Raw genomic sequence first — 21,963 nt, forward strand, 5'->3', positions numbered from 1 at the left:
AAATACAATAGAATTTCCTTCTCCTCTTGAGTTTTCTAAATGTGACAATTGAAACATAAATTATAACCCTCTCTAATGTGATTCTAGATGTATGGAGAGGAAATGTTTAAAACAATTATAAAGAAAGGTAAAGAAATGGAATGGGAGGTAAGATTTCTATATTTCATCTAAATTGGTAAAATAATGATGCAGGTAGACTGTAACGTTATATATATAATGTAATATCTAAAGCAACCACTAAAAGAGCTATACCAAGATGCATGCAAAGCTGCTAGATAAATAAAAGGGAGTTATAAGAAGCATTTAAGCAAACCACAGGAAGTCAGGAAAAAGGAAACTGAAATAAAAAAAAAATAGATGTAAGAAACAGGAAACAAACAAACAAAAAAAACAAAGTGGTGGACTTAAGCTTTACATTATCAATAATTACATTAGATATAAATGGTCTAAATACACCAATTAAAAGACATAATGACAGAATGGATTATAAAACATGACCCAACTAGGTACTGTCTATAAGAAATTCAGTTTAAATATAATGACATAGGTTGAAAGTAAAAAGATGGAAAAAGACATAAGCAAAGAATCAAAGGAAAGCAATAATGGCTGTATTAATATCAGATAAACAAAAGAGTCACCAGACACAGAGAAGGACATCATATAATGATAAAAATGGCAATTGAAGAGGAAGAAATAGCAATCCTAAATGTGTATGCACTAAACACAGAACTGAATAATATATGAAGCTCAAACTGATAGAACTGAAAGGAGAAATGGACACATCTGCAATTAAAATTGGAGACTTCAACACCTCTCTCTCAACAACTGATAGAATAGCTAGACAGAAAATCAGCAAGGATTTAGAAAAACTCAACATCACCATCAACCAATAGGATCTAATTGACATTTCACCTGACAGCAAGAGAATGTTCTTTTCAAGCCAAGATAGACCATATTCTGGTTATTTTTAAATGTATCCAGGATTTGCTTTAATCAGGTAGTAGAAGACATGCAGACTTGGAAATGACTGTTGTGAAGGAAAAAGTGTTAACTCACAGTTCTCTGGAAGCAGGGGGCACAGCATACCATGAAGCACCAGAGTCAGCAGGAGACAGCAAGGGTGTGAAGAAATATGGGCAAAACTCTTCACTGTTGTTTCTGTGGGAAAGGCAAGGCAGGGTAAACAGTCTTAGGATTGGCTGGTTTGAAAAATTTCAGCCTGTTGTCTGGTATCTGGCCCTGGGGTGATTAGGCAGGTGGGTAGTGGCCCAGAATGTGAGAGTCCTTTGAAAGCCTGGTAAAAAATGTGGCTGAGGCTATGAGTTTTGGATTGGTTTGTTTGCATATGAAAGATACACTCATGGGGGAGTTGTTTGCTATCTTTGGGAATTAGCTAGCCATAGGAGGGGCAACTTCCTCAGGGTTAGCAAGACTACAGATGTGAAAAACATTAGAATAAAAAGATATTCTTAGTAAATGAGCCATAAAACAAACCTCAATGCATTTAAAGTAGTTGAAATAATAAAGAGCATGTTCTCTGATCACAGTGGAATCAAAGTAGAATCAATGACAGAAAGATAACAAGAAAATCTCCAAACACTTGGAAACTAAAACACACTTCTAAATAAACCATCATGACTCTATATGGAAAACCCAAAAGATTTCACCAAAAAACTGCTAGAACTGATCTATGAATTCAGCAAAGTTGCAGGATATAAAAATCAATGCACAGAAATCAATTGCATTCCTATACACCAATAATGAAGCAACAGAAAGAGAAATCAAGGAATTGATCCCATTTACAATTGCACAAAAACCCATAAAATACCTAGGAATAAATCTAACCAAAGAGGAAAAATCTATACACTGAAAACTATAGAAAGCTTATGAAAGAAATGGAAGAAGACACAAAAAAATGGAAAAATATTCCATGCTGCTGGATAGGAAGAACAAATATTGTTAAAATGTCAATACTACCCAAAGCAATCTACATATTCAATGCAATCCCTATCAAAGTAACACCAGCATTCTTCACAGAGCTAGAACAAACAATCCTAAAATTTGTATTGAACCAGAAAAGACCCTGAATAGCCAAAGAAATCTTGAAAAAGAAAACCAAAGCTGGAGGCATCACAATCCTGGACTTCAAGCTGTATTACAAAGCTGTCATCATTAAGACAGTATGGTACTGGCACAAAAACAGACACTCAGATCAATGGAACAGAATAGAGAACCCAGAAAGGGACCCACAAATGTATGGCCAACTAATCTTTGACAAAACAGGAAAGAAGAGCCAATGGGATAAAGACAGTCTCTTCAGCAAGTGGTGCTGGGAAAACTGGACAGCGACATGCAGAAAAATGAGCCCGGACCACTTTCTTACATCACACACAAAAATAAACTCAAAATGGATGAAAGGTCTAAATGTAAGATAGGAAGCCATCAAAATCCTCGAGGAGAAAGCAGGCAAAAAGGGACCTCATCAAGATAAAAAGCTTCTGCATAGCAAAGGAAACCATCAGCAAAACTAAAAGGCAACCAACAGAATTGGAGAAGATATTTGCAAATGACATATTAGATAAAAGGTTAGTATTCAAAATCTATAAAGAACTTATCAAATGCAACACCCAAAAAACAAATAATCCAGTGAAGAAATGGGCAAAAGACATGAATAGATACTTCTCCAAAGAAGACATCTAGATGGCCAACCGACACATGAAAGAATGTTCAATATCACTCATCATCAGGGAAATACAAATCAAAACCACAATAAGATACCACCTCACACCTGTTAATGGCTGACATTAACAATTCAGGCAACAGCAGATGTTGGCGAGGATGCAGAGAAAGAGGATCTCTTTTGAACTGCTGGTGGGAATGCAAACTGGTGCAGCCACTCTGGAAAACAGAGTGCAATTGTAAATGGGATAGATTCCTTGATTTCTGTTTCTGTTACTTCATTACTGGTCTATAGGATACAACTGATTTCTGTGCATTGATTTTATATCCTGCAACTTTGCTGAATTCATGGATCAGTTCTAGCAGTTTGTTTTCCAGGTTTTGAGGTTTCTCAAAAAATTAAAAATAGAACCACCCTATGACCCAGCAATTGCACTATTAGGTATTTATCCAAGAGATACAGGTATGCTGTTTTGAAGGGGCACATGCACCCCAATGTTTATAGCAGCAATATTAACAATAGCTAAAGTATGGAAGGAGCCCAAATGTCCATTGATGGATGAATGGATAAAGATGTGGTGCACACACACACACACACACACACACACACACAATATGGAGTCTTACTTGGCAATCAAAAAGAATGAAATCTTGCCATTTGCACTACGTGGATGGAACTAGAGGGTATTATGCTAAGTGATATTAGTCAGAGAAAGACAAATATCATATGACTTCACTCATATGAGGACTTTAAGATACAAAACAGATGAACATAAGGGAAAGGAAATAAAAATAATATAAAAACATGGAGGGGGACAAAACATAAGAGACTCTTAAATATGGAGAACAAACACAGGGTTACTGGAGGGGTTGTGGGGGGGGATGGGCTAAATGAGTAAGGGGCACTAAGGAATCTACTCCTGAAATCATTGTTGCACTATATGCTAACTAACTTGGATGTAAATTAAAAAAATAAATTAAATAAAAATTTAGTGTTAAAATTAAAAAAATAAACCATCACGGGTCAATACATTGTATTGAATGAAAATAAAAATAAAGCCTATCTTAAATTCCACATATGAGTAAAATCATATGGTATTTATCTTTCTCTGACTTATTTCACTTAGCATTATAACCTCTAGATCCATCCATGTGTTTGCAGTGTCAAGACTTCACTATTTTTTATGGTCTAGCAATATTCCATTGTGTGTGTATACACACACACACACACACACACACACACACACACACATTCTATTGTGAGATATATATCACATCTTTATCCATTCATCTATTGATGGACACTTGGGTTGCTTCCACATCTTGGCTATTGTAAATAATCCTAGAGATAGGCGTGCATATATCTTTTCCAATTAGTGTTTTCATATTGCTTGGGTAAATCCCCAGAGTGGTATTAGTGGATCATGATTCTATTTTTAATTTTTTTTGAGGAACATCATACTGTTTCCACAGTGTTTGTACCAGTTTGCAGTATACCTGAAACTATTGTACACTGTATGTTAATTATACTGGAATTAAAAAAAAAAAAGAGAGAGAGAGAGAAATTGCATCTTCAAAAAAAAAAAAGAATACTCAAAACTCAATAAAAAGACAATGTCATTAAAAATACATATTGGGGTACCTGGGTGGCTTAGTTGGTTAAGTATCTGATTCTTGATTTTGGCTCAGGTCATGACCTCACAGTTGTGAGACTGAGCCCCATTCTGGGCTCCACACTGAGCATGGAGCCTGCTTGGGATTCTCTCTCTCCTTCTCTCTCTGCCCCTCTCCCACTCAGGTGCACACTCCCTCTCTCTCTTGATTCCTCTCTCAAAAAATTACAACATATCAAATTTGTGGGACACAGTTAAAGGAATTATGATAAAGAATAGTATAGCACTGAATGAAAAGAGAAAGAGACTCAAGTCAATAATCTAAGCTTCCCCATCAGGAATATAGAAAAAAAAAGTGCAAAATAAACTCAAAACAAACAGAAAGACAGAACTAATAAAGGTAAGATCAGGAATCAATTAAATTGAGAACAGAAGAAGAAATTAATGAAACAAAGAGCTGGTTCTTTGAAAAGATCAATAAAATTGAGAAAAATTCTAGCAAGACTGACAAAGGGGAAAAGAAGAGAGTGCAATATGGCAAGAAAATGAAATAAAAGACATTTAGAACAGAAAGGAAGAAATAAAACTGTCCCGACTTGCAGATGATATGGTTGTCTATGCAGAAAATCCCAAGGCATCTTCAAAAATCTCCTAGAACTAATAAATGCAAGATCACACAATACAAAAACAGAACAAAATCCCCATACCCAAACCATTTATTTCTTTATACTAGCAATGAACATATGGACTCTGAAGTTAAAATAAAAAAGTATTTATAATAAAAGAAAATGGAATACTTAAAATAAATCTAACAAAACATTTATATGACTTGTGTGCTGACAACTATACACTGCTGATTAAAGAAATAAAAGAAGATATATGTAGAGGAACATACTGTGTGTATGGATAGGAATATTTGAAGATGTTGATTTTCCTCAAACCTATATCCAGATTTAATGCCATTTCTACCAAACCCCCTCCCCAAGACTTTTTAGACACAGACAAAATGATTCTAAAATGTATATGCGAAGGCTGATGAATTAGAAGAGCTAAGATAATTTGAAAAGGAAGAATAAAGAGAGAGGAATCACTCTAGCAGGTTTCGAGGGTGATTTATACAGTACAATAATCAAGACTATTTGGTACTGGTGGAGGAATAGACATGCAGATCAATGGAACAGAGCAGAGAATCCAGAAATAGCTCCACACAAATATAAACAATTGATTTTTGACAGAAGTGCAAAAACAACTCAGTGGAGGAAAGACAGCATGTTCATCAAAGGGTGCTGGAGCGGGGCACCTGAGTGGCTCAGTCAGTTAAGCAACTTACTTCGGCTCAAGTCATGATCTCGTGGTTCGTAAGTTTGAGCTTCGCATTGGGCTCTGTGCTGACAGCTTAGAGCCTGGAGTCTGCTTCAGATTCTGTGTCTCCCTCGCTCTCTGTCCCTCCCCTCCTCATTCTCTGTCTCTCTCTGTCTCTCAGAAATAAATAAATGTTAAAAAAATTTAAATGAAAAAAAAAAAAGGGTGCTGGAGCCACAGGACATCTGCATGCAAAAAAAGAACCTCAACTTAAATCTCAGACCTTATAAAAAATTCAACACAAAATGGACCACAAACTTGAATGTAAAACCTAAAACTATACAGCTTTTATTAAAAAAAAAAAAGAAGAAAGAAAGAAAATCTTTGGGATCTTGAATTAGGCAAAGACTTCTTAGACTTGACACTAAAATCACAATCCATCTAAGAAAAAAAACTCGATAAATTGGACTCCATTAAAATGTAAAACTTTTGGGGTGCCTGGGTGGCTCAGTCAGTTGAGCATCCGACTTCGGCTCAGGTCATGATCTCATGGTTTGTGGGTTCGAGCCCCATGTCAGGCTCTGTGCTGACAGCTCGGAGCCTGGAGCCTGCTTCGGATTCTGTGTCTCCCTCTCTCTCTTCCCCTCCCCCACTCACATTCTGTCTCCGTCTCTCAAAAATAAATAAACATTAAAAAAATAAAAAAAAGGGGCGCCTGGGTGGCTCAGTCGGTTGAGTGTCCGACTTTGGTTCAGGTCATGATCTCGTGGTCTGTGAGTTCAAGCCCCGCATCGGGCTCTGTGCTGACAGCTCAGAGCCTGGAGCCTGCTTTGGATTCTGCGTCTCCCTCTCTCTCTGCCCCTCCCCTGTTCATGCTCTGTCTCTCTCTGTCTCAAAAATAAATAAATGTTAAAAAAAAATTAAAAAAAATAAATAAAAATTAAAAAAACAAATAAAATGTAAAACTTTTGGTATGGAAAAGACCTTGTTAAGAAGATGAAAAGAAAAGCTAAAGTAGGAAAAAATTTGCTAACTACTTTCTGTCCAAGGACTAGTATTTAGACTATATAAAGAATTATCAAAGTTCAACAGTAGAAAAAAACCCAGTCTAATTAGACAATGAAAAGAATATAAAAATAGCAAATAATCATATGAAAACATGTTTAACTTCATTAGACATTATGGAATGCAAATTAAGCACATCAATCAGAATGGCTAAAATAAAAAATAGTGACACCACCAAATGTTGGCAAGGGTGAGGAAGAAGCGGATCACCCATACGCTGCTGGTGAGAATGTAAAATGGTGCAGCTTCTCCGGAAAACAGTTTGGCAGTTTCTTAAAAAATGAAATGTACAACCACCGTATGCCAAGCAATTGAACTTCTGAATGTTTATCATGAGAAATGAAAATGTGTTCACTGAAAAACCTGTTCGTATTTTTCACATAGGCCACAGACTAGAAACAGCCCAGATGTCCTTTGATGAGTGAATGGTTAAACTCTGCACATTCATACCATGGAACATTACTTAGCACCAAAAAGGATTAGACTGTTAGTGCACACCATGACCTGGATGAATCTTCAGAGAAGTATGCCGGGGGAACGAAAATCCAATCTCCCAAGGTTGCACAGTGTATCATTTCTTTTATAATAATGTTCTTGAGGTGACAAAACTATAGAAATGACGAGCAGATCAGTGGTTTCCAGGAATCAAAAAGGGATGTGATGAGTGGAGATGGGATGGGAGAGAATTGGGCGTAGTTATAAAAGGGCCACGTGGGAGATCTTTGTGGTGATGGCAACGTTCTACGTCTTGACTGGATCAATGGCAATACGGTGATTGAGATCTTGTACTATAGTTTCACAGGATATTGCTGTTGAGAGAAAGTTCAAGGGGCACATGGGCCTCTGTATTACTTCTTACACCTACATGTGATTCTACAATTATCTTAAAATAATGAGAAAAAAAAGAGGAACATTTACAGGACAGTTGGGGAATTATGAACCACGACTGGATTTTGTAACGTGATGGTGGCATTGTGTTTTAGTTTTAAGAGATTAGTCTACTCTTACAAGACTCGTACTGAAATCTCTACCAACAAAACGATGTGTCTGGGACTTGCTTCAGAGGAATCCAGAGTGAGGGACAAGCAGGTGAGAGTCTCCTGGGAAAGCGAAAAAGCACGACCAGATCATCGGCTGGAGCTGGGTGACAGGTGCAGGGGGTTTCTCCGCATCATACGTTATACGCAGTCACCCAGCACGGAGCTGTGGTTGCCGGCACAACATGGTCGTGAAGCCACTGCCTTCGGAGAGAGTCGGGCCTGGTTTGAACCTTGGCTCTGCTACATATGAGGCAAGTCTGGGGCAAGTTATTTAACCTGTCTGTAAAGTGTGACAGTATCTCAGGGTAATCGTGCAGACGGGAGATTGCCAAAGAGGAGCACAGGGAGAGAAAAGGAAAGGTCTTCTCTCCCGGGGTGGGAGAGGGAGAGGAGCCAGTCTCCAGCAGGAGACCCAGGAGCCATTCGAGGTGGGGACCCAAGGTTAGGCCGGGCAGGGTCTTGGAACCCAAAAACAAAAAAGGTCCCGGAAAGAGCTTTACGAAGATGAAAACCGGTGAGGAGCCACCAGCTTCGGTGTTCAGCGAGTCACTGGCGCTGACAGAGGCTTGGGTTCAGCGGCCAGGTGGGCCCAGATGAAGGTGCTGAGAAGGGAGCGGGGTCAGAGGGCGTGGCCACTACTCCTGGCCTTGATGGGATGGCGTGGAGGGACGGCTCCAGAGGCAAGGAGTGTTGGGGGGGCTAAAGAGCAGAAACCGACCGGAGAAGAGAAAGAGATGGGAAGTAAGAAAGGAGGGGCTGACCAGGGGTCCCGCCGGGCGAGGCACCAGGAGTTCCAAGATCCTGGCAGGAAGGAGGTTCCTCTCCGATGCAGACTGGGGTTGTTAGTTACCCAGGTGGTTTTGTCTTCCCCTGGCATTTCCCCCTCGCCCTTCATCTGGTACTCATTTGAACAGCTATTTGCAAAGGAAGACTATTACGGGGCGTCGGGAGTAATGCGTGCTCCCCGGGTTTTTTAATTTGACGGTAGAGTCGTAGTTTTGTTTTACAAGGTAGTCCTGGTCTTTATAGATTCATACTGAGATAGTTGTGGATGAAATGGTACGTGTGGGGTTTGCTCTGGACTCCGAAGAAAATGAGAATATTCCGTTTTTCTGGAGGGAGGTCTTAGAGCCGCGGCGCCGCGTCGAGCCCTTGTGCACGCTTCTTGCCCGCCAGGTTTCCTCGCGCGGAACGAACCGTGCTGCTCCCGGCCCTTCCCACGGAGGCCGCACGTGCGTGTATGCGTTTCCGCGCTCGAGTGGCCGGACCGTGACCGGCGGACTCGCCAGCACCCACGCTACCGGCATCCGCGTCCGGTCTGGGGATCCCTGACGAGAAAGGCGTCGTGGCCCGCGGGCGCTTATCTCCGTGCGTCACACGCACTGAGGGCGCCGGGGACGAGCGAGTCCTCTGAGGCGAGCCTCGTCTCACAGCCGCTGCCCGCGTCCTCAACCTCGGCTCTGCCCGGGCTGCCCCGACCCGGGGGGGGGGGGGGGGGGGCGTTTCGCGCGTCCTGACGCGGCCGGATCCTCTCCCGGCCGCCGAGGCCCGGTGGGCCGCTGACCGCGGCGCGGCTCGTTCCACAGAGGCCGCGAGACTCCGCCTCCACCTCTCGGGCGCCCCCACGCGCGCAACCGGGCCGACGCGGCAAAGCCACCCAACCGACGCGTCCGCGCGCGAGCTGGCTGCGCGGACGCGGGACGAACAGAAACCCGTCACGCGAGCGAAGGGTAAGCCACGGGCTGATCTTTATTGAGGCGAGCGCTCTGCTTTCGGCCGTTCGCCACGGCCGCACATCGGCCGGGTTCCAGAAGCGCCCCGCTTCCCCGTACAGCTCTGTCTACATTCGGAAAGCGACAAAAACGTGTTGTGCGATGACCGATGTCCACCCTAAGAGTATCACGACCCTTCGTAAATTTGTCAGCAGACCACACAACACGCTACTTACAACAAGGCAGACTCTCCACAAGTTCGAAATTTAGACACGTGTGGCACCACCGTCCTAACGCTGGCATCGTTTGTTTTTCCAGGTAAGAGAGACCAGTCATTATAAAAATACTTTATATGAATTCAAAGTCAGAACTAAAACCTCCAATCCTATAAAAATACCTTTTACTAATCAAAGTATCAATTTCTAGATAAATGTTCTTTACCAACAACAGTTACACAATTTTCGGGAAACACCTACTAAGACAGTCCATTTAGCGTGTTAAGGTTACTTCAAGGCACAGTGGCAATCGTGTCGTAGTTTTCAGAGACGGGCCACATACTCGACTACGTTGCGTATTACTGCACCAATTATTCTAGAAAAAGTTAACGCAAGTGTCTACGGATTATGAAAGCCATTTATAAAGACAAAGTCTTCAGTCTATAGAGGGGATTTTTAGGTGGGCATTGCCTTCAGGAGAAGACACCACTTTTGTTATGAGTCGGCTACACCGTGCTTCGAAATGTTTAGCTTGGAAAGCCTGTGATCGCATTCTGACCACTATCTGAAATCAGCTCGTTCATTTCGTTTTGCTTACTCTCTTTTAGGGCATGATTGGGGTGATTTCTCTGTGTCTGTGCCCTTTTTGATCTCCTAAAACACACTTTCAGGAGCAGGTAACACAGCTCGGCCACGTTAAGCAGCATGCAAATCACAGATGCGGAAATCATAAAAATGGTGAACACGGTTTTCTCAGTAGGTCTCGAGATAAAGCAGTCGACAAGGTTGGGGCAAGGGTCAATCCCACATTTCAACACCCAGGGCAGGTGGTACCCGTTGTAAAGGAAGTAAAAGACGTACATAAAGGATGCTTCGAAGATGATGCGGAAGAAGATGCTGCCGGTGTACGTCCACCACAGGGACCCCTCTATCCGGACCTTCTGCTTTTTAATGTCTTCGAGGTCTTTGAATTCATTTCGCTTGTCTCCTCGCCTGAATTTGCGGGCGGCCTCGTGCCTGTAGTAGGCCACGTGCATCGCTACCAGCAGGGCCGGGGTGGACACGAAGATGAGCTGCAGGGCCCACAGCCGGATGTGGGACACAGGGAAAAAGTGGTCATAGCACACATTTTTGCACCCTGGCTGCAGCGTGTTGCAGACAAAATCTTCCTGCTCGTCACCCCACACCTCTTGAGCGGCGACCACGAGGATCATGACGCGAAAAATGAAGATGACGGTGATCCACACCTTCCCGATGCTGGTGGAGTGTTTGTTTACACCCCCGATGAACGTGTGCAGGGTACCCCAGTCCATTGTGTTGGCTTATTCCTAAACAGAAAACATTAGCAAAGGTTAACTAACGGAAAGCTCCTTCGAGTTTTAGGAAATAGTACGGTTATATTACAGACGGAAGCAAATTTCCCTAAGAGGATGCTGTGATATTTTATAACTTCAACCCCCTAGGTTAGTAGGTTTTCTGATAAGGAATGCCCGCTCGAAAAGCATCCTAACATTTTGAATCAGAAATAACTGTTACGGGTTTCAGATCATCCAGATTCCACTGAATTCAGATTATATATTAGGTTGCTGTTGGACGTTAACCCAGGAACTCAGGTAAACAAATACATTTCCAAGTTTTCTCTTATCCACCATGAGTTTAAGTATTGTATCAGTTTTCGTTTTGCCCAGGGGATCACGGAAGTTCAACAGTGGATCTTACTAAGTGGCTTATTGAAGAGAAAAAAAATTAATCATGGGAATGACCTACAGTGGCGTACCCGGCAGACTCGGAAGGGGGAAGGGCCCCCCAGTACTTGTTGGCTTACTTTATACAATGTATTTATGGCCGTCTCTAGTTTGAATAACATCGTTTGCTGAAATCTTGTGTTCTTAGGGGCCCTGACGTCCCACGCCACTGGAAGGTCCTCTTCCAAGAGTATCATGAGCTTTTACGAAAAGCGCTCACTTGTTTCCATGGTAACCAGGACTGGTGACAGCGCTCCCTCCCCGACAGCTCAAGCCCCAGGAGCCATGGGTGAAGGGAACCGGTGGCTGCTGCCAGGTAGGGCTACCCTCCCTGCTGACTGAGCACTGACTGAGCGTGCTGAGGGAAAACGCCCTTGACCTCCACAGGAACTTCTGCTACAGTTCACACGGATATGCCCTCCGACCCTACATTGCTGCAGAGAATGAATCAGCGTTTGCCTTAAACGAAACACCACCACTCTGGCAATCTTTTGAAAGTGAAGTCCCTGTTTTCAGAGAAACAGACTCACACAGCTTGTCAAACCTTTTTAGGGGCTGAGGGCGACACCAAAGTCCTTTTGTCATTGGTCTTAGGGAGACCTTCCTGTATCTGACTGTGGGCTGGGGTCAGGCCTCTCCTCAGGCTGACCCCCCCGACCTCCTGGGCCCCTCCTCTGGCCCACAGCTCTGCCTCCCCTGAGTCACGTGTGCTGCTCTTCGAAGCAGCTAGGTAGCGGGAGGCAGCCTCAGCGTCCCCAGGAGGGCTGGGCACTGACGTGTGCCCCAGAAGCAAGACCCTTCGTTGACACTAATGAAGTCAGCCAGCTCTGTAGTATAAAAGGCAGACCTCCATTTTAGCTGGCTTTCTGGGAGATTTGTCTTTGCCCTTGGTTTGGCTTTTAGACACTACCTTTTTTCCTCAGAAGGACACAAGGCCCAAGGAAATGATGCCACCACACACCTTGCACACGTGTATGTATTCCTCCTGTCTGAACTGGGCAGGGGAAGTAGGGGGCACATGCTGTGGAGGCGGAGGGGAGTGGAGGGCAAGCAGGGGCATAGCTAGAAGTTTCTGTACCGTGAGTTTCTCCCCCGCCTTCTCTTGCTGAAGCATACAGAGCCCAATTATAGGAAAACCCCTCCTCGCACCACATCGCCAAAGCCAAGTAAATAACGATCCCCAGGCCTACCATAAGCATTTATTGAGTGTCTATTGTATATAGATGTCAGCCATTTCACCTTTGCATCTCAAGACATAGTCCAGTTCCCAGGGCTGAGTAGGCTCTGAACAGAGATGCAGAGCAGGTGGGGGATGTCGGGGCGTCAGGGTTAGAGGCGCTGGGAAGAGCTTCCAGACAGAGATGCGTTCCTATCCCACGAAGTTTAAGGCGTTAGATCACAACTAGGTAAGTTGGGAGCACAGAGCATCTCAGAGAAAACAATAGGGAGGAGACCATGAGGCGGCCCTTCAGCACCTGCACTTGCACTTGACTGACAAGTCACCGGAAGGCAGGATAATTAAAATGATCACAGAATCTCACAAGATGCTTATTCTTTCCTCGAATAATCCAGAAGAAGGAGTTAAAAACCAGCACTTAACAAGCCAGCACCCTCAGACTACTCAGGACTCCCAGACCCTGCAGGCGGGCGCCAAGGCGAAGGAGGTGGAGCTGGGAATAAGAAAGCTGAAAAATCATTCTGGAGGATTCAGTGCGTATTGGCCCATTCCAACTCCACTGGCCAGAAAGCAGTAAAGAACCTCAAAATGTCTGTAGTTGTTCAAATGACATGGGAGGCTTTTGAAAGTTCTAACACGGAATGCAAGAACATTTGAAGTCTTGAATCCAAACTAGAGCTTCCATTGTGGCCCAGATAGGAAAACTCAAATCGTGGTTTTAACTTAGCCTAGACTTTGAGAAGCATATTCATTTTTCAATGAAAATGAAAAGGGAGGTAGAATTCCATAGCTGAGGACTTGGAAGGCAGAGCTGGGGGGGCAAGGGCTCGAAAGTGTGTCAGACAATTCTGGGGGGGGGGGGTGGACACTGCCAGCAGCTCTGAGGAGCTCAGATCTTCAACTGACAAGCTGATGGAAGACAACCCCAACCCCCCCCACACACAATGGAGGGGCCCAGGCTTGTAACAACAGTGTCAAAAAGTTTAATTACTGAATGAGGCAAAATAAATAAATAAATAAATAAATAAATAAATAAAATAAAATAAAATAAAATAAGATAAAATAAAATAAAATTTAAAAAAACATGAAAAAGAAAGAAAAATATGATAAACTTGGGTCAAAAGAAAAGAAAGGGGTGGGCCCAATGCTTGGAGCAGATGGTATAATTTGAACTGAACTGATAGCAGATAAAAGGCAGAAACTCTTATTTTACTCTCCCTTCTTTATCAAAGAGAAATTATTTTAAAAATTATTTCTTTTTTAATGTTTACTTATTTTTGAGAGAGAGAGAAGGGGGGGAAGGGCAGAGAAAGAGAGGGAGAGACAGAGTCCGAAGCAGGCTCCCGGCTCCGAGCTATCTGCACACAGCCAGACTCGGGGCTCGAACTCACAAACCATGAGATCATGACCTGAGCTGAAGTTGACCCTTAAGCCACCCAGATGCCCCTAAAAATTATTTCTAACGTAGTACAAGAGAGGTGGGGAGCTAGTGTGTACTTTCTGAGAAAGAGATTTTCAATGTCCCCAGTACATGTATCTTCAATGTTAAAAACTCACCTTGGGTAATACAAACTGTAAAATTAAGTTTTAGTCCCTACTGAAAGTCATTATAATAAATTTTCCTAATTGTTGCTCTTCTATCCTGGAAGCATTTCAGGACAACCTGATGTTTACACATATTTTACAGCAGCTGTTCACCTAGGGGGTCACTCTGGTTTGTTTATGAAATGAAGACGTTCTCTAACCAATGAACATCTCCCATTGCAATTTGGTTTAATTCAGTGCACATTCAACAAGTTTTGATTTATCAAATAAAAGTTCACATTTTCCCAAACCCTCCAAAGTGCAGAGAATTTAAACTCCTCCAAAGGTAAGAAGGCTGTGTTTTCCCTCTGAGTTCTTTATCAACCGCCTTCTTGAACAATGACACGCCTGTGGTCACCTATTACCTGCTCTTCTAGCAAGCAAACCGATCAGGTGTCAAAGGACAACTCAGTCCGAAGGAATCTGGAAAGGCTGAAGTCATTGGAGGGGTCAAGAGGCTTTCCCCACAAGAATATGGTCCCAGCTTTCTAGAAGCAGGACCCTTGACATCTGCACCTTAGGTCTTCTCCTTCTTAAAAAACAAAACAAAACAAAACAAAACAAAAAAACAGGGACAATTATGATAACAGTTTTATTTCTTTTGGCTTTTCTGGGTGCCCAAATTACACATTCTGAAGCTCTATCAAAGTAGCAAAGCTGAACAGAGAATAATCTATTTTACAATACTTTTGACTTCCACTAAAAATCAGCGATTTACCTGTACCTTTAAAGGGAGAAAAAGAGATGCCTAGGGCACTAAGAAAAATGAGTGATTAAACCCAAATACGGGTGTGTCCTGCCTACCGGTCACTCAAGACGATCAGGCTAATGGCAAACCACCTGATCTGTAGCATCTTCCTGCAGGAGCAACAGAGGCCCTATCACTGATCACAGTAGAATGGCTCGACAGCAAGCACTGCTTTCCATAGTCTCCGTCCATAGTCTCCGTCCATAGTCTCCATCGCTCCCTTGCCCTAAGTGCGCAGCAGGAAAGCCATTGAGTGAATTGGCCCATGTTTCCTACACTGAGAACTTTCTTTGGTCCAGTCCACATCATTTCCTCAGGGCCTCACCAAGGAAGCCGGGGGCAGGGGTCCGGCATATCACTCTCTGAGTGTTGAGAACCTAAGGACAGCCTGCCTCACAACTATGAGGAGCCAGTCAGGGAAAGGGACCGCCCCAAACTTCCTGACGCTTTGCCGCAGCCACTGGTAACGCCTGGCTGCCCCCAGGACACTTTGCCCACTCAAGGAGCCCAGGAGAGGAAGGAGGGACAGAGGGCAGAAGACTCAGCAAGGCTGAAAGGAGGACATTTGGTTCCACTTGCTCCTCCTGACCTGGCCTTTCAGTGGGTTAAAGCCACTTCTGGCTTGGGGCGAAGAGACTGCCCACGGCCCGATCCCCCTCTGTGTCTGCCCTATAAAAATGTAACTCTTGGGGTAGTTTTCCATCAGCACTGTGGTTGCAGATTTGATGGCCGAACACTCTGTGAAAATTACTTTCCAAAACAACCACATTCATTGAAACCCTTTGCAATTGGTGTGGGTAAACAAAATACCTCTTTCCTTTCATGCTTTAGGCAGGCTGCAGCCAACGGGAGGAGACTCTTCAACAAAAAGTAGAATATTAACTCTTTCTTTGCCAACCAGAGAGGTTTATTTCAAACCAGCTTCTCTGGCTCTCTTTTAAGGAAATAATACATATGCCTAGCTCCCGTAGTCTTGTCTCCGTACAAGAATGTGGTTACACCTCAAGTTACAAAGGTAAAACTGTCTGGTTTTCTGGTATATCTAATCGTGGTGAAACATTGCATTCTTGATACGAAAGCTCCAGGCTGGAATACTTTGCTCTAAGAATAGGTAAACAATTGATCTCATTCTGATGATACACACAGTATTCTGAAGTTAGATTGTTCTTCCCTTTTACAATTCAGATAATTTAAGTCTATGGGCATTCTGCTTCAGCAATATGATTTTCTGATTGTTTTAAAACTTAAAAAAATTTCATCCTAAGTAGTTGGCTTAAAAATGCCATCTTAAGTTTCACTGATGACAGAACGAAAACTAAAGCTTTACAATTATAGTGTTACCCCTTAGCAGACACCAATGAGATTTCCAAGAGGTGGAAATCATCTTTCTAGAAAGTTCTATTCCCATTTGGATAACCCTTTCAAAGATATTCATTGAATATCTGATAGGCCTGAGAACAGAGCACATCCCTCCCGATTTCCACAGTAGCTTTAGGTAGTTGAAGAGATTTATATTGATGAAAGACAATGTCAGAGCGAAACAAGCACATCTGAGCCTTACTTTCAAGGAGTCACAGGGTATTGTCCTGGAGGAGAATTAGGGCAAGGGTCCCTCTTCAAGGGTTCAGGCTTTCTTCTACACCATCTGATTGCTTAGAAGGCAACGGGGCACAGTAACGACATGAATATAAATCTCTACGCAGTTTCTGGAGGTCAGTGAGGGTGTCACCTGTTGAGGGAAAAATAGTAGATGTGGCCATATTCATTGAACTACTCCCCACGTGTCTATTGCATGACCTTTGTGGGTGTTTTTCTTTATCCCCAGAACTGTTATGAGGGAGTCTAGAGGCCGCCAGTTTCCTGATGCTTCTTACTTTATATACCAATAAAATAAAACTAAAAAACTAAAATCTTTAATGTAGATTCTTTCCCCTATCAAAGATCATAATTGTGATCCCCAATCCCAAACCTCGAGCCCATTCCTTAAAAAAGGGGGAAGGGAATTTGAAAAACTGGATATGCTCTTTTCTCCCTCAAATTGGCAGTCTAAAAAAATCTCAAACTCTTTAATCAAGAAGAGTCTATATCTGTTGTCTCTCAACAGATATCCAGGTCTTCCTGGGCACAACCTTAGGTTGTCCTTTAAATGTAATGACTAAAATGTCATCAACTGTCCTTTCAGAGTAACAGGTTGTGTTAAAATGGATTTAGGGTTTATGTACTTCTTCAAAATTAACTCAATAAAAATGAAAGAACTTTTTCTATCCACGTAGTCTAAATAGAAGCATGGACAATTCATAGAATTACACGTATTTCTTAATCCATTTAAGAATTCAGTGAGTTGGGGCTCCTGGGTGGCTCAGTCGGTTAAGTGTCCAACTTCGGCCCAGGTCACGATCTCGCCGTTCCCAACTTCAAGTCCTGTGTTGGGCTTTGTGCTGACATCTCAGAGCCTGGAGCTTGCTTTGGATTCTGTGTCTCCCATTCTCTCTGCCCCTCCCCTGCTTGTGCTCTGTCCCTCCCTCTCTCTCTCAAAAATAAATATTTTTTAAAAAAGAAAAGAATTCAAAGAGTTAAATTTTCCATTAAGCAGTCTCTGTTCATTCAAGCAAACCTGTGCCCTTTCCAAAGATTTAAGTCTACCTTGAGTTGAATGCCCATGAAAATAAAAAAGGAAAAGGCACTCTGTGGGCCCATACACTCTCACAGTTCAAGCAAGTTAAACAGCAATCTTAATATATCTTAACGTAGCCATCGGGAGGATTATGTCCTCATGGCCAAGACACGTGCGTTGAAAATTATTTTCCCACCATTTTATTCTGTTTAACATTTTAACTAATGTCTACAGACTACTCATAGTTCCTGGAATATTCAGATTGGATCAAAGATGCACAGTGAGGGTTTGCAAGCAAGAATTTTCTTTTCACCCCATTGAAGTGCTTAGACCTTCCGCAGGTCTTTTCTTTCTCAAAGCTGTTGTAATTCAGGAAAGTAAGAAAAAGAAAATGAATTCGCTGTTACCTGTACCGGGGTTTGTTTTAAAATAAAAACACCAGTGGAACAGCGGGACTGATCAGCATCTTCCCAGTTTGGGTCTCTTCAGGGCAGGGATGGGGAGCCCTGCACCCCCTCCCCTCCCCCACCCCAGTTACGTCACAGGCTAGGGAGTGTTGATGTTTTCTCTTCGTGACTTCCTTCTCCGGTCCTTGGCAGGATCCAGACATCACCCCCAAAGCCTCAGCCTGGTCCAAGCCGCAGACAAAGCTCTCCACAGGAGCAGTTTGAGCGGCATCTCGCAATTCTAAGGAACTGCATCCGGGCAGGACATTTTCTTCTAGAACACTGGTTAGATTCGACTAGAACTGGAGCAAGAAAATACTTCTGTGGCATAATGTCTACTGAGGGGAAAGAACAATGATGCACGGCAACGTTCAATCAGGCCCTAAACTGACGGGGAGATTCCACCTGGGCGACGCCAAGGTGGCTGCTGGGCCAGGTGTCCCTGACTGCATTCGGGCCACACTCACCTCAGGTCAGTCCCGCTCCCCCGTCAAACACAGGATACAGGTGACACCTGGGACTGCTCCTTCACCAGACAGGAAGTCCCTTCTGGTGCCTCCACCTTTCAACTGAGATGTGTCACCAATGACACTTAATTACTGTTGTCCAGTAATTGTCCAGTAATTGCACCCCTGTCATCTGCGTTTCCCAAGTTCTTTGGGCGCGCATCACGCAGCCAAAGGGGTCACTTCTACCTGGGACTTATCCACTAGCCCGGTTGAACCCGCCTTCCTTTGCCCCAAGCAGGGAAGTTCCAAGCAGGGTTCATCGGTGTTCGGTAAAAGCGAAGAAAATCCAAAACGCGGCAAAGCAAGTGGGGGAAAGGGGCCCAGGTCCGCACCTTGGCCGCTTACGCACACGGTTGGTGTATTTATAAAACCTGTTGTGCAAGTCGAAGGGGGACCATCCAGGGTAAAAGTCAGACCCGTCCATCCTCGTTCCTCGGGGCGCGCGGAGGACGCCAGGCGCTGCGGGGCGGCATCCGGCCGTGGCCCCGGGGGTCGCGGGAGGATGCGGATCCCCGGCCGATAAGGTTGCCCCGGGCAACCCCAACGCGCCGACCCCCACCCCCGCCGCCCCCCGGCGCCGGGAGGGCGACTGTGCCCTGCGGCCACAGGGCCCACCTTGGAGCGGTCGCCAACAAGGGCGACAGAGGCGACGGGCTGCAGACCTCACCCGCGCGGGGCCCTCGGAGGCAACGCCTGGGCGCCAAGGGCCGAGAGGGCGCCCCCCCGTCGCCACCCCCCACACCCCGGTCCCCCAGCCCGCAGCCAACACCCAGGGGCCGCCGTGCCTGCGGCCGCGCGCCTGGCACCCGCTCACCTGCTCGGCTGGACGGCGGCCGGGGCGCGGGGGGCGCGGGGGGCGCGGGGGCCTCGGCGCGGGGCGGCGTCCTCCGCGGCAGCCGGGCGGCAGGTCGGGCCGGGGCTCCGCGGCTCCGGAGCCGGTGTCGGAAGCGGCCTCGCGTGCAGGCCCGGCTCCCACCTGCAGCGCCTTTTAACCGCGCCCCACCCCGCCTCTGCCCTGACGCTCCCCCGCCGGCCGCGAGAGGCGAGCGCGCCGAGAGCCGACGCGCGCCCGCCCCGGGGCGCGGGGTGCAAGGCGGGCCCTCCCTCGGGGGCGCGGAGAGCCGGGGTTGGACGCGGGGAGCGGGTGGCGCCTCCCTCGGGGGGCGCCGCGCGCTGGGGGCCCGGCCGGACCTGGGCCTGAAGGGGTGGGGTTCCTGACCACCGGCCCCGCGCCCTAGGGAAAGGGCCTGGGCCAGTGGGTCCGCAGCCCTCGGGGGCTTCCGAAGGAGGTGGACTCGCGGGGATCGGTGTTGGGGACAGGGTTTTTTTTTTTTTTTTTTTTTTTTTGCCAGGACACATCCTCTTTTTTTCTGGACGCTGCCACCTTCTAAGAGCCTGGCCGTGCGCGCGCCGGAGAGCAGCCTGGAGAACCGTGACTGTTGTTCTTTATTAATTAACGACCGCCTAGGGGAGCTGAAGGGGCTATTTTTACTAGTCCTCTCCGCCCTTTGACACCTCCTCGGGGGGAAGCCCAGTGGGCCTCCCGGGCTGGCCGGGTCACCACGTCAGGACCTGCTGGTGCCCTCCTTTCACGGACGGGGCTCGGGATGCCCGGGGTAGGCGCAGGCGTTGGTGCAGGGGCCGGTGGGATGCAAATGTTGGAAGCTGTTTGGGGACCCGGCTGCACAGGTGCAAGCCTGTCCTAAGTCGGACAGGAGAGGTGGGACTTGCGTGTTCCACGCGGTTGGTAATTAAACATCCCCACCTAAACCAGACGCAAGTCGCTGGGTCCTATTGTGTCATGCAACACGATGAGTGGTGGTTCTTCTGTCTCTCTAAGGTCCTGAAAAATGAAGCAAGAGGATGAAAATCTACCTCCCTCCCCTGAAATATTTCCAGGAGAACAAGATTCTCAGAAAACTGCCCAGACTCAGATAAGTTAAAAATACTTTGGGGTGGGCCCTCGAATGGCCTTGAAAGTAAGCTTGAAAGGAGGCACACAAAAACCTGTTTTAGGCTTTTTCTTTAGACAGGCTTGCTGTCTTTAATGTATCCTGTGCCTTGAATGTTCCCTCAGCCTTAAAGGTGTGGCTGGTCCTCTCCTGCCCTCTAGTCTCTCCATCATTATCCCCAGACAAATACACCAGCTGGACCCATCTGTTTGCATAGTAACATGACTCAATGATAAAAGCAGACTGTAAACCTCTTTGGGGATCGTAGTCCGTTTAAGCTTTTGTTTTTGCATTCCCAGCACGCTAGGTAAAATACTTTGCACAGGGTAGATGCTGTTCCATGAGTATTTGCATCTTGATTGGCAAAGCCCAAGCAACATGGCAGATAATCCTGGAAATGGCTTTTACTCCTCAGGTATGACTGTCCACCTTCCCCCTCTTTAAAGTTGCTTCCATACAGCACTGTGTTTGAGCACGTAGATTCTAGACCAATGGAAATCATTCCAGGACCTTTCCAGGAAAGAACTTTGGAACTAAAGTAGCCACAAAGAATGTGTTTCATTTGCTCAGGTGCCCAGAAAGGGAACAGTCTCAACACTGTGCAAAAGTACTCTTTTCCTGTATCTATGGGTTTTTACTTTGTCATTTGCCTCTTCATGTTTAATCCTGTCCAATTTTCACTTCTTACCATATGGTCCTGTGGCAGCAGAAATTTAAAATGGACTGTATAAATGTACGGGCTTGTTGAGATGTTCACCTGAAAACTGAAAGTTAAGGATTTTATGCTAATGAGAACCATCTAGAGTGTAGACTGTGTTGGTGACCTGTGTGGCACGCATGGAAAAACCTTCGGGAGCTGATTACAACTCCACTCTCCACTTAACAGCATCACGCAATTCTGAAAGCAAGACTTTTGTAGCCCTGGTTGTAATCAGTGACACGATTGATTGATATCTTCCCTCTGTGTCTTAATGATGGTTTCCAGAGGCCATAACTTTAATCCGCACAAAATCGGTGAAGTGTGGATCTTCCTTTGCAACACCAGAAGGGTTGAAGGGGTAACGGTGGAATACTCTTTTGAAAATCTATAAATTCTCTGGGTGACCTCTCCTGCCTTTCCATGGAGAGCAAAGGGGACTCCAGCCCCCACTCCCATCAGGGCCACCCCCCATGCCCTGCCCTGTTGGTCAGTGGAGCAGACTCACAGTGTAAGCTCAAAGTACAGCGCAGGGACTCTTCCTCGTAGGTGACATAGTCCCAGATGCCTGGAAGGGAGACGACCGTGTTCTCCCTTTAAAAAACACAAAACAAAACAAAAAACCCCAAAAAACTAACATTTGTCTATTCAGTCCACAAAAAAGCCTATATTGAGCAGGGCTTTATTAGGCTGGGGACATAGAGGAAACAGTTCCCATATCAAGAGTTTTCTAGTTTGATTTTTCAAATCTGTGTGCAAAGGTCATTTGAGATGCTGTTGAAAGGATAATAGGACAGGTTTCTGGGAATCTAATTCCGTGAGTCTTGGGTGAGCCTAGGAACTTGCATTTTTATCAATTATCCTG

The 21,963-nt window shown here is 45.2% G+C and overlaps 1 protein-coding gene across 5 annotated transcripts; it reads right to left on the reverse strand.

Moving 5' to 3' along the window:
* Positions 1-1,031: 1,031 nt before the first annotated feature.
* On the reverse strand, positions 1,032-19,447 carry LOC125176502 (gap junction beta-6 protein). Of its 5 annotated transcripts, XM_047878074.1 has the most exons (4): positions 19,264-19,447; positions 16,442-16,609; positions 10,488-10,954; positions 1,032-1,158 (listed from the first exon to the last, which is right to left on the reverse strand). In XM_047878074.1, exons 3-4 carry the CDS (start codon positions 10,937-10,939, stop codon positions 1,053-1,055), a joined length of 558 nt encoding a protein of 185 aa, XP_047734030.1. In that variant the 5' UTR covers positions 10,940-10,954; positions 16,442-16,609; positions 19,264-19,447; the 3' UTR covers positions 1,032-1,052. The 5 variants fall into 5 exon arrangements, with proteins under 5 accessions (XP_047734030.1, XP_047733991.1, XP_047734001.1 ...); XM_047878035.1 differs by lacking the exon at positions 1,032-1,158 and having other exon boundaries at positions 9,426-10,954; positions 19,264-19,445; XM_047878045.1 differs by lacking the exons at positions 1,032-1,158; positions 19,264-19,447 and adding an exon at positions 18,408-18,747 and having other exon boundaries at positions 9,426-10,954.
* Positions 19,448-21,963: the final 2,516 nt, after the last annotated feature.

Source organism: Prionailurus viverrinus, chromosome A1 (assembly GCF_022837055.1).
Source record: "Prionailurus viverrinus isolate Anna chromosome A1, UM_Priviv_1.0, whole genome shotgun sequence".
In the NCBI taxonomy this organism is placed as follows: domain Eukaryota; kingdom Metazoa; phylum Chordata; class Mammalia; order Carnivora; family Felidae; genus Prionailurus; species Prionailurus viverrinus.